Genomic DNA, 16,253 nt, shown 5'->3' on the forward strand with positions numbered 1-16,253 from the left:
ATTATGTATTAGTTCTTATTTTAAATGAGTATACATCTAGCCATAATCTTGTTGAGTAGAATTATAAACTGTTTAGTGCTTTTAATTATGTGGGACCAGATAATCCCATTGTTATCTGTTTCTTCACTAGCTTCTTTAGCGTTAGGGGCTTTTTTATTGTTCATTAACATAATTTGGTTTTGTAGCACTTCTTTTCTCCCCTGCTCAATTTGAACAATGTACTAGGGGAATTAAAATTTCAGAGTAGAGGAAAGCTTTTGCATCATATGAAGCTTTACTTTATCAGCAGAATAATAAATAAGGGGGGAAATTAAAGGAAATGGATTTAAGAAGTGTTTGCAAACCTTAATAAATATTTTAGCACAGTTTCATGGTTGAATTTTAATTGCCGCACAATATTTCATCAAGGAAGATTACTTAATCATTACATAATTTATTAATCATAACCCAGTTATTTTAATAATTTAGGTTATTTTCAAATTATCATCATTATTAATAATGCTGGTGTGAATAATCTGGAATAATATTTTTTTTCTTCCATTTGTTTTATATTCAGAGAATAATTTCATAGGAATGGCGTTATATAAAGGATATTCACATTTTATGGCTCTTAAAGTGCTTCTGTTTGATGTTCTTGTTTCTAAGAGAACTCTCCTGTGAATTGGTTTGAGAAACAAAATGTCTTTACTTCTATATTCTCATACACGTTTTTAAAATAGGGGGACAGTGTCATGCTTGTGAAAAACTTTATACCTTGCACATATTGTTAAACTTGGGCTTTCTTCCCTTAGTGCTTGTCCCCAAATTAACCCTCATTGGTTAGAACAAAATAGATGAAATTGTTATGGAAAAAGAGAATGTGATAAATCTGATGAGGCATAATCATTTATGTTTATAATTGTGTAAGTTTAACATGTTTTCATGTTTTCTTTCTTCTGTTTTTTGAAGGGGGTACCAGGAATTGAGCCCAGGGGCACTTAGCCACTGAGCCACATCTTCAGCCCTTTTTAATATTTTATTTGGAAATGGTCTCGCTCAGTTGCTTAGGGCCTCGTTAAGTTGCTGAGACTGGCTTTGAACTTGCAATCCTGCCTCAGCCTCCTGGGCCACTGGGATTACAAGTGTGCACCACCACATCTGACTTAACATGTTTTCTGTCAACACTCTGGGACCCTTATTTTGATATTTTATCAATGTGATAAAATAATTGCTAATATCTTTTGAAATTGTTTTAACTTGTTCAGCCCTTCAGAAGCATATTTTTAGAAAACCATATATATAACAAATTAAAACACATTTTTTTCTTTAAATTATAAAGGTAGTACACATGGTTAAAAATCTGGGAAATAGGGACTGGTGTTTTGGCCTGGTAGAGTGCTTGCCTAGCATGCATGAGGCACTGGGTTCCATCCTCAGCACCACATAAATGTAAAATAAAGATATTGTGCCCACCTAAAACTTAAGAATAAATACTTTTTAAAAATCTGGGGAATAATCAAGCTACTGAGAGAAATTCTGGGAGCATCTTTCTTGTCTTGTCTTTTTTGCTTGTTTATCATGTCTATACTTCAGAAGATAAAACTTGCTAGTTCCCATAAAACGTTTGAGCTGCTGAAACATACATACTATGATAAATATCAAATAAATGACATTCTTAGCTGGTATATAACAATATTTTTACCTACCTACTAGGAATATTCTAACCAATATGGACTTTCTAAATTAACAGATCCAGTTTTATACTAGATCATCAGGAATTAGGAATGATTACCTAGAAATGTACAAACTGAATATTGTATCTAATTATAGATATAATTATTTGATTTACTAGATATTATAATTCAGGTAATCTTGCAGTTTTCAGTAGATTTGGATATGAATTTGTCTGGTTTAGAGGGCTCTGGAAAGACTAGATTTTGGAGCGAGGCAAACCCAGGTTCAAGTTCTAACTATCCCAGGGTAGTTCTAGTACTCCCATTTAGCTACCTAACTAGTTCTTGAGCTATTCTAATCTAGCAGAACCTCTTTGTTATTTCTGATGACTTACTGTGTCAGTAATTCTTTCCAGAGGTGAATTTCATTTGTTTTTAAAAAATAGTACAGTATGTAGTTGTCACTGTTTTGTGTTCTGATTTTTCATAGGTTAAGCAGCTGAGCAGCCATTTTCAAATTTATCCCTTCTCATTGAAGAAACCCAACTCAGATTGACTAGGAATGGAAGAAAAGAACATTGGCCTGTAATCTTCAGAAAGAAATACTGTAAACAGATGCTTGTAAATATTTCATCCATCACCAGTGAACTGAACTGATCTGCTTGACAGACATGGAATCTCAGTATGTGTGGTACTTGGACAGCAGGAATGAAACATGATCTGAACTTGTGGAATTTTGGAACTTCTAACTCCCAACTTACGTTATTTTTTATAAAACCATGTGATATTTTGGTTAAGCATAATGTTCATTAGACCAGCAAAACTCTTCTAGTGATTTTAGCTTCATGAGTCCATAATATTTTGGCTCATACAGAGTTAAAGATGTTTTATTTTTATTTTTAAAACCCCAAATTGGTTAGGAACACTGATAATATTCAGAAAACCACAGCATGTTTTCACACGTGGTATTTCACAGTAGGCATTAGCTGTGGAAATTATCAATAGCTCAAGTATAATATGCAGGGAAGGTGGCGGGGGGTGGGGGGCAAGTTTCCTTTAGCCAGAGATGCCAACTATTACAGAACAGTATGCGGTTGCCAAGTCTTGGTTTCTCTTTCCCATGGAAATGATTTTTGTCCTCAGAGGCAAAGAGATTCTCTAGTATTCTGGCTATCTTTATTACAGAATAGATTTTGATAAATGGTTTAAATTTCTTTTAAAGAGAAATATTCTGTTTATACTTAGTAGAGAATGGGTTGTAATTATAGCTCATCCATTGGCATGGTTCATGGTTTAAGTGTGGCATTTTCTCTCTCAGCTGAAGGCTGCTAGGATTTGGTGCCTGTGAGCTATGGTTGTAAGAATATGTGTGACAGTCCCCAGTCTTTGATAATTACTTGTGAGAAACACAGATAATGCACCTTCTAAGAGGAGATTTAAATTAGAGTTAGGAATCTCATGAACCTCGCTATGAACGAAATTAGTTTTCTGACTCAGTTTGTCTGTCTGTCCTTCCTTGCTTTCTCTCACTCTCCTTTTGGGGGGTGAAATGCTGTGTTTTTTATTTCATATGGGATAAAACAGAGAGAAATACTCTCTTCCCAAACTTGCCTGCTTCTCCACTTGAAGAAAACTTTTGATATATATGCCTTACCCAGTACCTATTTCCTTAATATGACTTGGAGTCATTTTTAAGGTTTATTGATAACAAAACTTTACCTTTATTGTGGTCATTTTATAAATCATATCTTTTCATAAATGTGGATATTTTATTCTATGTTTCTTTGACTTTGTCTTCATTTAGTTTGGTGGTGGTGAAATTTACTTGCTGATTTTCTTTTTTATTTTCCACTGAATGAAGTTTGTGCTTGAATGAAGAGTGTATCTTAAACCCTTATTTCTTTTTGGACAGGTTGCACTTGGATAAAATAGGCACCACTGTGTTGATATGTAATTATATTTTTAACCATTATTTATGAATGTGACTGTAGTTAAAATTATAGCATATTTCTTTGTTGAGTTTCAGTCTGCTGCTTTGTAAAAAAAAAATAACTAATTGATATTTTGTTTTTAAAATTTTAAATTCTAATCATTGTCATCCAGGTTATTAGAAGTGAGTCAAGGAGCTTCCTACTCATTTAAGAAAATAATTTGTAAAGGTTTAGTTTTGTGACTTTCTCTGAGAAAAAAGTGAATACTGAAAATAGATGAGAATTGATGTAATTTAGAAATATGTATAGTGAATCCATGTTTATTAATAAATCGCCATCATGCAGGTCAAAGAAATGAACCAGTTAAGTGAAGGTAACCGTTTTGTGTTCACTTTGTTGTATCATCTGTAAAATTGAATTGGATTAAGTATTCATTTGAAGTGGGGGAAAAAACTGTTTTAAGATTTCTTACCTAATCATTTTTACTGTTTTGTTGACCTTGTACTCAAGGATGAGATTAATTTGTTTAAAAGAACTGATAAATGTTTATAAAGTGACAAATTTGGACCACAGATTTTTTTTTTCACCTTGTACAGTGTATTTAAAACAAACAAACAAACAAACCAAAAAAACCCCTTTAATTCTGTCATTAGGGTCCTTTGGGTTATGGCTTGTAATTTTGAGACTCTTTTACTTCTGAATATGTTTCTGCCCACATTTTGTTGCATTAAGACTATTTGTAAGGTGTTTTGTGCCTATATTTTATGACATATTTTCCTGGGATAGTAAGGAATTATGCCGTGGGTGAAAGAAACGAGACTGTCAATAAGGGAAACTGAACAATTGACTGTTCCAGAATACTGTGGACTTGTGTTAATCCTTCCTATACTGCTGACCTTCTCTTGTTTTAGTCTGCCATCTTGATGGTGCATCTTGAAAGCCCCCATTTTTTGTATAGTGATATAGCAGCTGATAGAGGACTTAATTAACAGTAGCTCTGTGCATTTCTATCATACTGATTACTCAAACTTTTCCAAAGTATAAATGATGTTTCAAGCTTTTGCATGAAATTTTGGGTGAGTTCACATCCCAGCCTTTCTCCCCAGCACACACTGGCTGCATTGTGGGGAGCAGTGCCACCATGGTCAGGAGCATACATGCGTGTTTTTTTGTACTTGCAGAATAGAGTGCCTTAGCCAGGCCAGAGGTTTGCATTGTGTTTCTGCTGACCAAAGTCACATATACTTGTACGAGGTTTCTTTTCAGCTTATGGCATGAAAAATGCCCCTTCAGACTTGTAAGAAAATAATTCCCTTGTATTTGAGATGGTATATGGGATAGAAAAGTTTAAAAATACCTGGAAGAATATGCTACTGCTACTGTTTTTGGTTCTTTAATATTCATGATCTCACTGCATTGTACAAATTACAAAGTGTCTTCACAAATAGTAATAGAGGTAGCTTATGGGTTTCAGTTTCAGGCAATAGTGTGTAACTTTCAAAATAACAAGGTAAATGTTCTTCTTTGGCACTTTCATATTATGACTAAAATATTTTTAATTCTAATTTTGGGAAGGTTAAATGTTAATTGTGGTCTAGAATGTTGTACTACCATGAATATTTATTTATTCTCATTTAGAAATAAGTATTGGGAAGAGGAGTGTGTGTGTGGAGTTACCTAAATTCTAAGTTGATACCAAAAGAGTGTTAATGATCACCCAGAGCCTGGGTATTCAGGGAATATACAGGAAAAGAGTGTAGTGTCTTTTTTTTTTTTTTTTTTTTTTTTTAATGATGCTGAGGATTGAATTTAGAGCCTTGTGTGTGCTGAGACAAGCACTGTACCACTGAGCTACATCCCCAACCCATAGTATATGTTTTCTTTAAAAAAGAATTTTGTTTTTTAGTTATAGATGAACACAATATCTTTATTTTTATTTATTTATTTTTATGTGGTGCTGAGGATTGAACCCAGGGCCTCACGCATGCGCAACAAGTGCTCTACCACTGAGTTACAACCCCAGCCCTGTAGTATATGTTTTAAAGGGAAAAAGGGACCACCTTAATGCTTCATGAATTTGGAAGTTTCCTGTATTTGGTATTCAAAGGACTGGTTTATTTTGTAGTGAGTCAAAAGTCAATTGGAATATATCTTTGACTCTGTGACTCCTAGAGAATAAAAAGGTAATCTGTAGGTGTTTAAATCAAAGACTACTTTCCCTTTTATATTTTAACTGGAATTAATTCATCTTTTTCATTCTTCACCTGGGTTTCCTCCCAACTAGCCACCACTTACGACAGAGACAGCCCACTTTGTTGCTTCTAGATCTTGCTACATTCAGATTTTTCTTGATTGCCTTAGATCTCGTAATTAGTCAAAGACTGAGAACGTGTCAGAGGGACTGGGACTTTTGACTTTGGGTCCCAAAATAAGCCAAAAACTGATTCAGAAATCTTTGGTTGTATTGATGCCTGTGTTCAGAGTGGCCTTATCTTGACCTCAGTTCTGGACTTGATCGATTGCTCTATAGAAAATTTGTGAAGTCAGACCAGAATTTTCTTTATCCCATGAGGTCTCTTTGTAAGGCAGCCCTTTCATGAACATCCTGTGGGTGAATAACCTTACTAAGTTAGCTGCCAGTACTATAACCTTCCAGGAGGAATTTTAACTAGTATGCTGCATTTGAAGCACTTTGACATGTATATTTAAAGTGACAGTCTTAACTGTAAAGTGGTGTTAAGTTAATCACTGTGAAACTTGAAAGTGTGGTGCTCTGGGCAGTTTAGGAAGCTTACATAAATTTCTGACTTTCCTTTATTACGTAACCCATGTGATTTGTATATTTTGGTCTTTATCTTTGACAATGGTACAAATGACTGACATGGCAGGCAATTACTTTAGGATATATGGTAAATCATGGTTGTTTAACTTTTTTTCCAGAGAAATTGGTGATATGTTTGCTTCTTCCTTGCATGGAACCATAGAAATTGGATTTGTTGGCCGATTCATTTCTACAGTACAAAATAAAGATAACCTTACTTTTTAACCTGCATGCTAGTAATATGCTTTGCTCTTTAATAAACAAATATGTAAGAGATAGTAATATAACTGGTTTTTGTTTGTTTTTAAGCAGAGATCTGCTCTTTATACAGACAGATCTTAAATGAGTTCATATTTAGGGTAGCAAAAAAGGTTTGCCATTCAGAGCACCCTCATGGGTAGCCTGATCAAAGGGGTTATGTTGCATTTGGTCAGGAAAACCAGGTTCCCAGAACTAAAAGTGCCGCATGGATTGATTTGTGAATACTTTAGCAAGGGCTTGTCTTTCTAGGAAAATTCATTTGGATACAGACCATTTACATTGTCTTCCTCTTCAGAGAATCATTCTTAGAAAGCTGAGCTGAGTAGTGCTCTCTTTAAAGCATGCAGATTGGATCATGGCCATTGGGAACCTAAATGCGACATTGTAATAATGACGGAACACTTACTTTGGCAACACATACACTAAAAATTGAAATCAGAGACAGTATTGAAGACACAGGGAGTGGCTAAGCGTCATGGGTATCTTTAGTCTCTTTGGTTATGTAAGGTCTTCCCTTAAACAGTTTCTGTGAGTAAGAGTTAAAATGATAGCTGATTTCAAGTTTTTATTAAACCATATACAATTGGCCATGAATTCTAGATTGTGATATTCTTCCTGATGAGCAGTTTCTAATACCTGAAGAGTAAGTTCTTGACCTGGAACATGTTTCGTTAGTACTTGATATTACTAATCAGGTTATAAAAGAAGCCTGATTTGATTTGGCAAGATCTGTGACTCCTGTATCATCAATTGAATTACTGTTATCATTCAGTATCAGACTTTATCTAAGTTTAATAACTACTAATTGAGACTGTTTACAATACTAAATTTTTTTTGGTAGGTTATTTTGTTAGATAACTTTACCTCATCAGAGCAGCCGTTTAGGAGATAAAGACCCAGCTACCTATAATGATTTGCTCACTTCATTTTATCTCAAGAGAGCTGAATTCAGTATTGGACTCCAGATTCCAATGTTTTAATATCAGATAACCTGTAGGCCAAGGGGAAGGAAATGATTAATTGCCAAGGTATAAACTCCCTGCTGCCTGCCTCTGCCTTTTCCCTTCCCATCTGACATAATAGATTCAATTTGTGACAAGTTGTAGAAAAAGAAATTGATACTTTGCTGAGTAGAGTTTCATGCCCTGTGACTAGGAATAGGTGGTAAGAATCATGGCCAAGTCAATTATTGAGTTGTGTAGCTCAGTCCTGTTACAGTTGGCCTTTTGAAGTATTCTGAAAAAAGGATAATTCATTCCTTCTCAGGTACCTAGAAATAGCACTGCTGGAGCAGGTGGAATATGTTTGCTACAAATAGAGAATATATTAGAAAGATGAAGAGGAGCATAAAATCTTTTCCCTTTAATGTAGTTTAATTGAACACATTAGTAACTGGTCTTTCTAGGACTTGCTGTGTTCATAGTAAATATTGTAACATTTATTTTATCTGCTTATGTGTGCTCTCTGTATATAGACATGTTTAATATGTATACATATTTTCTGCATATGTATGTATGATATCATGTATACATGGGGTGTACTCTTGATTATCAGCCAGATGATAAGCCCTCATTAGATAATTTCTTAATGTGGACTTGGTGTATGTGTGGCCTGTAACTCTGAAGCCTCTTCCTGGTTTGGAGCCATAGCCTTTCTTCCTTTCAGTTCATCTCAGTCTTTGAGAAAGCCCTTTAAAATATGTCACTTTCTATGCCCCTTTAACCAGGGATTGTGTGAGCTATAAAGATACTTGGCTGCTCCCACCACCAGGGTTGAGGCTTTTGGATATGCACCATAGTGAGCCTATTTCTGGCTTGAAGGCGGCTGTGGGAGAGTTGTTTTCCTGGGCTCCCTGGGGAAAGCTCTTGCAGAAGTGGAGCTTTGCAACTTGCTTAAATTACTTCACCAGAATGTTGTGAAGTCTCAGATAACTTGATGTACAATTTCAGTGCATTTCAATGTTATTTTTGCATTATATGTATTACTGTTCCCTGCTGCTAACCCAGATAATTAAGATCTGACTGTTTCTTGTCACTGGATTCTAGAAACCTTGACCTTTCAACTGGATTTATGTTTTATTTCTGCTGCTGTGAACTCCAAAGTAATGCAGTAGGTTTTAGTTTAAATCGTTTAATTCTTTTATTGATAAATATTTATTGTAATAAAAGAGTAAATAATTTTTAAATCCTTTTAATTGTTTTTGGGTGGTCTTTTTTATTGTTCCATGGAGGGTTTAAAAGGGGAGGGAGACATAATGGAAAAATAATGTCCAGCTGCTGTCTTAGAATCATTGATTGTTCTAAAGCAAAACATTTAAAACAAAACAAAACTTCCTTTTTTCCCTCTTTTTGGTATTGTGACCAAAGAAGACAGGAGACAGGTGGCAGTAGTAGTTATTCATAGTATAGTGCTCTGGACTCTCCCAGAAGTGGGTATGGAAGTTTAACTAAATTCCTACTTCTGTTCTTTTTTACCTTACAACTTTTTTCTAGGCCATATGACATGACTAAAACTCCTGAGTCTCTGCTTTCTCTGTTCCATTCTTGTACCTTTGAAGATAATGGTGGCATAGTTCTATAAATAACCAAAATTGAATAAAACAGATTGCTTTTGAAGTATAGTAAAAATGACAAACTGGGACATAATAATAAACCAAGAAGTTACCCAAATATTTTCCAATATCCTCAAAGTCCAGTTAAGGTGGTTTAGTATAAACATGGATGTAGAACTGTGTGACTTGACTTGTAAAATGATCAACGTCATTTTCCCCCTTTTTATATAGTAAAGACTATATAAACTAAAGGTAGATGGCCAAGTCAGCCCAGCAAAGGAAGCACAAATAGCCAGATGGTTTTTCAATTATTGCTTAAAACCTACCTACCTAGGAATGAGGGTGTCATATTCTAAAGACTTGTCCCATCTATAAGTCATTTCTCAAAGCAGGTCCACTTTTGGATTGCAGCCTATCATTTGAGGAACAGATTGGGTACTGGTCATTCATCAAGGTAAACGTCCCTTCCTTAAATCATTCAGCTATGACAACCATACTCTTGCCTGCCTTAGTCTCTTCATGATCTCCTGTCACTTCTCATTTGAAAAAAATGAATAAGCTGGGCATGGTGGCACATGCTTGTAATCCCTGTGGCTCTGGAGGCTGAGGCAGGAGGATCACAAGTTCAAAGTCAGCCTCAGCAATTTAGGCTCTGAGTAACTTAAGTGAGAGTCTGATTCAAAAAAGGGCTGGGAAGGTGGCTCAGAGATTAAGCGTTCCTGGATTCAAACCCTAGTACCTACCCCCCAAACCCCCCAAAAAAGTGGAAAATAAAAGCAAACTATTAAATAATTTTTAAGTGATATGTTTATGGTAAAAACATAAACAACAACGTAAAAAGATGTTTTGTAGAATAAAAATTTCAAAAGTTGTCCATAAACACAGGCCCCAGAAATATCAGCTGTCTTATGGACTCCCCCTATTTTTCTTTTTTACATTCTCTTTGTATTTCAGCTAAAATTGGGGTCACAATTTATATGTTCTGCATCTTTCTCATTTAATATATGTTTGGGGTCATTTTTATTCTTAAATTGTTTTTCATCCCATGAATCAATAGTTACCAATTGATTCCTCGAATCACATTCAGTTTTTTTAATACTGTAAATAGAATAACTATAGATTGGGGAAGGGGGTACCAGGGATTGAATCTAGGGGCACTTAACCGCTGAGGCACATCCATAACCCCTTTTATTTTTATTTTAAATTTTTAAATATTTTTTAGTTCTCGGTGGACACAACATCTTTGTATGTGGAGCTGAGGATCGAACCCGGGCCGCACGCATGCCAGGCGAGCGCGCTACCGTTTGAGCCACATCCCCAGCCCCATAACCCCTTTTAAAGAAAAAAAAAGTTTTTATTTTGAGACAGGTTTTTGCTAAGTTGCTGAGGCTGGCCTTGAACTTGAATCCTGCCTCAGCTTCCTGAGTTTATAGGATTACAGGCATGTGCCACCATGCCCAGCTATCTATATGCATTTTACCCCCAACTTTTAAAAACAGTTTTAATTTAATAGGTGCATTCCAGGAAACAAGAAACACAAGCAAAGGATAAAGTCATCCAATTACAAACATTACTTGGACATGTTCCTTAGGTCATGTGTGTATACATGCAACATCACGTTTTGTGTGATTGAGGTCATAGTGTGTATCATGCTTTTCCACACGTCATGAATATTCACCAATTCAAAATCCCAAAGGTACATAAGTATTTATAATAACTAATAGTATACTATACCACCTCAATCTTAGAAAACAATTGTAATCCTGTTTCTCTTATTTCTCTGAAGACAGAAATGGCAACAGAACTCCAGACAACATGTTGCAGAGTTACAACTAAGATAATGTGTTCCCTTGATGCTCAATTTAAAATGAGTACACCAAGCATAGTGTTTCTAAGAGGGTTCATTTTCTGAGTTCTACTACTAAAATATTAGCAAGAAGCATGTTCCCAGTGAATTAAGTATTCCTGTAGTATAGCCAGAAGATGCACGTGCCTCAAGACTCACATCAAAGATAAATCTCTCCCTGTGTCTTCCTTCTGCCCTCTGCAGCAGCAAATGAACAAGTCTGATATGCCTGCCCAGAGATAAACAATTCCATTTCCAAGATGCATCTATCAGTTATAACAAAAAGATTTACTGGTTGGCTAATTCACTAGCTCTACTTTTTATTATACACTTCAGGACATCGAGAAAGCTTATTAAAGTACTAAAGTATTTTACTAAAAATGCACACGTAGACCTCTGGTCATAATCTAAAGCTTTCTTTCAGATACTGAGATAGTAGCAAAGAATACTTCCCTTCACCTTCCTCTTCTTTTTCCACCATTCCAGTGACTCAGTTCAGAACTCTAGAGGTGGATTAACAAAAGTCATTCCCAGAAGACAGTTCTAAAAACCAACAAAAGGATTTTAATGCATGGGTTATTTTGCTACTTCTAAAAAACTTTGGGCATTATCTTTTAGTACCTCACAATATTAACTAAAATGCACATATAACAAGGGCGAGACAATCAACAAATCTAAGGGGCACAGAGTGCTTCTCTCTGCATACTTTCTCCTCCCAGCCACCACCCAGGGAACTTACAACATACTCTCCAAGATGTCCTGTGAGCATTTCTTTCCCTCAGCAAATATTTGTTGAGCACTTACCATGTGTCAGGTATTGTGTTAGGTGATATGTATACAGCATTGAATAAAACACATTTACAACTCCAAGAGTTGTATAAGGATGATTCTGTTAAGTAGAAATGCCTAGTCAATGCACATAGAATCTAACATTTAATAGGTGGATGAATGTTCTCCAGAAAGGTGCCCTTTTAGTGGTGAACAACACTGTTTTCCACAACTATTAAAAAGCTTCATTTCTTTCTTTTTTTTTTTTTTTGAGAGAGTGAGAGAGGAGAGAGAGAGAATTTTTAATATTTATTTTTTAGTTCTCGGCGGACACAACATCTTTGTTTGTATGTGGTGCTGAGGATCTAACCCGGGCCGCACGCATGCCAGGTGAGCGCGCTACCACTTGAGCCACATCCCCAGCCCAAAAAAGCTTCATTTCATTACATAATTGAGGCTGTCCATAGAAGCAAAGAAGTTCTCCCAGCTGGCCAGGAAAGGAGACTAGCTGTGGCTTTTATTGTGATGGTGTGAGCTAGATGAGTGTCCAACACACATGGGAATCTCTTGCCAGCAAAGAAGTTTTGGGTGGGTGCTGGGTTCTTGCACATGCCAGACAAATGTTCTACCTTAAGCAACATCCCCAGCAACCCTTTATGTCTCCCCTCCACAGTTGTCCCAAGAGAAGAAAGTGGGTGAGGCCCCCAAACTGCCTGTAGTTGAATAGAAAAAGTAGAGCCAGATTCCTTATTGCAGAAGATGTCTGGAGTGGAATCTGGGTCATCTTTGATGTCACTGGGTAATCTTCATGGACTCTGATGAAACCTTTGCTCTTGAACCTCTTTCTTGTGTAACAGCTGATTCCCACTTTCTCACAGTATCCTGCTCCTAGCTGCAGACATATGCACACATTAACTTGCTTTTCTTCTTAGGAATGGTGGAGACGTGAACCAGAAACTGGCAGTATGTGGTCAGAGCTGTACCTTGCTCTGATGGTAAAGAACACGTATATTTACCTTATCTGTATTCCATGACTCCCAGGAAGGTTTAACAAGTGAGATACAATCAAAGGAGAGATTTGGCAGAGGGGCCCAAAGTCTTGCCTCAAAACTCATCACCACTGCTGCCAACACCTGGCCAGGGACAAGGACCTATGCATAGTTGGACTCTTTGGGCTGTTCCATGTTCTCTACCACTTGCAGACTTGGAAAAAATTGATTTTAAAAACACTCTATTTGCCTAGTGGCAGGTCTTATTCACAAAGGGCTTCTTGGCCTGACTGAGCTCAATAGAAAAACAGTAAATACAGCTAAGTAGAAAATAGACCTCAAAAAGTTGTGACTTTCCCAAGGTGGCAGTGCAAGGGCCAGGACTAGTATCCCCATTTTATCATTATGCTACTGTCCTTTCATTAGTTTCCTACTGATGGGACAGATCCTATCAAATGGTATTCAATTTGATTTTATATTAAGGGTTTTAATTCTTAATGAGAATACTTTTTGTTGACAACAAGACATTAAAATGCCTAGGAAATAAGAGTCTTTCCGGAAATAATGCCATTTATTTATTTATTTATTTACTTGTTTGTTTATTTATTTATTTGGTTACCTGGATTTGAACCCAGGAATGCTTTACCACTAAGCTCCATCCCCAGTCCTTTTCATTCTTTATTTTTGAGACAGGATCTCGCTAAGTTTCTGAGGCTGACCTTTAACTTGGGATCCTCCTGACTCAGCCAGCCTCCCAAGTTGCTGGGCTTACAGGTATGCACCCTCATCATGCCCAGTTTCTGTGAGATTTTAATAGTGCTTTTGTATTCCTACGCCAATTATATCCCTCTATACCCCTTTTCCTTTTTCTTTTACAATCTGTGATTGTAAGTGGTGATGGTGAGATTGCTTTAGGTTTCCTCCCTACTGAAAACAGCTACAGAAGACAATTCCTTGCTGGGTATAAATTTATTGATAGCAGGGTGGTTTCACATTCTAGGGACCAGGAGCTCGAAAATGAATGGCCGACGACTGTATGGGTGCAATATAGTTTAGTTTATACGTCCGAGGCAGTAGGCTCAGAGTGAACCTGTTATTCTGTACTCTCCATAAGGAAAGGACAATGCCAGTGTCCTTAGCTGAAGTACAGTGTTTGGCTCATAGTAAGCATTCGATTGTATTTGATGAATATGATTTTTAGGAATATTCATTTGATGAATGAATGAGTCAGGAAGTGATGAACCACAACTTAGTCCAGCTCTTTAAGTCTTTCAGTCTCATGGTGAGACCCCACAATCTCCGCTAGTATGACTGGGACCTTGCGGAGGTCAGGACAGTACTCCCATTCTAACTTCAGGTCGGAGGAATAAAGCCTGAAGCTACGCTATAAAGAGCAAAGGTGGGCGGGGACTGAAGAGCTGCGCGCGCAACCACGCCGACTGCAGGTCAGGTGACTGCTTTTCCCTGGCAACGGCTTGTTGCTAGCAACCGAGAGGCGTCCGGGCGGAGCTGCCAAGGGAAGGCTCCTGCCATGAATCCGAGTCCGTCAGAGTCCATAGGGGTCCTGGATCAGACTGTGGAAGAACGCTTATCCACCCAAAATCTCGAGCCCTCGGTTAATTCTGATAACCCGCAGGAGCGGATCCAGGCCCGGCGCCTCCGCATCGCGGCGCGCCTGGAAGCCCGGAGAAGGTGAGCTGGGTCTGGGCTGGTCTTGCGCAGGGTGCTGGTGCGCGGACCAGACCCAGTGCAGAAGCAGGGGTGGGAGTGTGCTCTGAGTGTCAGGGGACCTCGTTCCTTGATGAGTTAGAAAACATTCCTTCCAGAAGGTTCAGGTGAGTATGGGGCATTAAAACACACAACACACTGTTGTCAAGTCGCAGCTAGAAACTGGGAGCCTGTTGTTTAAGGCAGTTGCACTGAGGATTCAGGGGTCTTCCTTCCCGCCCGCTTTCCTTCCACAAGTGTTTACTGAGTGGACCTCAGCGATCACTCTGCCATCACTTCTGCTGGTCTCAATTGCTGGTCTCTTATCTGCTGGTCCTTGGACCCAAGGAGTCCAAAGTGGCGGCCAAAACCTGTAGTTCAGTTGGATGCTTGCTCTGTACCCTGGCAAGAGTATGCTTCTTTGGGGATCTGGACTTTGGATCTGCTAGACGCCAGAGTTGTGAAGACAGGAAGCTCAAAGTCCCTACTGAGTCATTAAGAATGATAAGCGGGGTCAGTTGGTTGCCAGACCCATGAGGACAGAGTCACATGAAACTCTCTGACTCCCAGTGGTCACTGCATTTGGAGGCTGGGACTCCATTCTGGAGTGTGCCTTGTCTTTCAGCTGGTGCCATCCCGGTGTGGGCAGGCTGGCTGATCTGGGATGGTAGGGTATATGATCTGGCAGCCAGTCATGGGCCCATTTCTGCTACTCTTTTGCACATGAATGGAGCCACCTGGCCTAATTATTTATTGTGTAAAAATCCATGCCTGAGGATCAAGCCCTGCTCAAGCCTCTGGATAGCAGTGCTGGCTAAGGTGACTTTTTGTTCATTCAAAATCCATGACTAATTGCGGCTCTTAAAGTTCTGCCCCTTGGGAAGATTTATCATGGCTGTATTCCAAGACCGTCCTGGAGCAGGCTGTAATGCAGTTGCTGTCTGTTTTCAGCCTGAACCCACAAATCAAACCAAAAAATCTATAAACTGAACTCGGGCTATCTCCACTTTTCTTCAACTGATATACACAAGTCTGAGCAGAGGGAGGGGAACTGGTGCAGCCATGGTAGATGATGTCGGGGTCTGGAAGACCTGTGCATGGAGCCACCGTGTGTCCTTTGGTCCTGCTCAGGGTCTGTTTCAGATCTACTATTTCCATCTTAAAATAGCCTGCTCTTGGGTCTTCCAGTCTTCATGTTGTGTGGGATCTGTCACTGAGCTCATGATTTATAGTTACGGATGCCTGCTCACTTGGCATCCCTTGTTCAATTGTTCACTCTCTATCAGTGCTCAGGAGCTTCCAGGAGCTGTTTTATATACACACACACACACACACACACACACACACACACTACAGAAGGCATGGTTTACTATAGAATTCTCGGTACTGTGCCACTTGGGACTTGCCATAAATTCTATATGGCATCTTTTCTACCACTGATACTTCCAAACATAGGGGCTGCTGGATCCTCTGGCCCAGGTGGCCTAGCTGCTTGCACTGTGGTCTGGACCTGCTGCAAAGCCTTTTCCTGTTCCTGGTACATTCAAAGCTGGTAGCTTTTTGTGTCAGACTAAAAAGTATCCCTGAGTGTGAATTGTATTGCCACTAGGAACCCAAGGGACTTAATAGGAATCGAATTTCCTTCTTTGTAGTAGAAGATAAAAGATGCAATATATATATATATATATATATATATATATATATATATATATATATATATATATATA

At 38.1% G+C, this 16,253-nt stretch overlaps 2 protein-coding genes across 2 annotated transcripts in view; both read left to right on the forward strand.

The window, feature by feature from the left end:
• Selenoi (selenoprotein I) overlaps positions 1-5,978 on the forward strand; it is a 53,632-nt gene extending 47,654 nt beyond the window's left edge. The window contains exon 10 of the mRNA XM_077791872.1: positions 2,143-5,978. Coding sequence (XP_077647998.1) covers positions 2,143-2,241 — 99 coding nt within the window. The 3' untranslated portion in view covers positions 2,242-5,978. The remainder of the gene's footprint in view (positions 1-2,142) is intronic.
• An 8,372-nt stretch (positions 5,979-14,350) lies between these two features.
• Positions 14,351-16,253, forward strand: part of Drc1 (dynein regulatory complex subunit 1) — a 42,657-nt gene continuing 40,754 nt past the window's right edge. Inside the window, exon 1 of the mRNA XM_026383045.1 lies at positions 14,351-14,511. Coding sequence (XP_026238830.1) covers positions 14,351-14,511 — 161 coding nt within the window. The remainder of the gene's footprint in view (positions 14,512-16,253) is intronic.

This window comes from Urocitellus parryii, chromosome 12 (genome assembly GCF_045843805.1).
Source record: "Urocitellus parryii isolate mUroPar1 chromosome 12, mUroPar1.hap1, whole genome shotgun sequence".
In the NCBI taxonomy this organism is placed as follows: domain Eukaryota; kingdom Metazoa; phylum Chordata; class Mammalia; order Rodentia; family Sciuridae; genus Urocitellus; species Urocitellus parryii.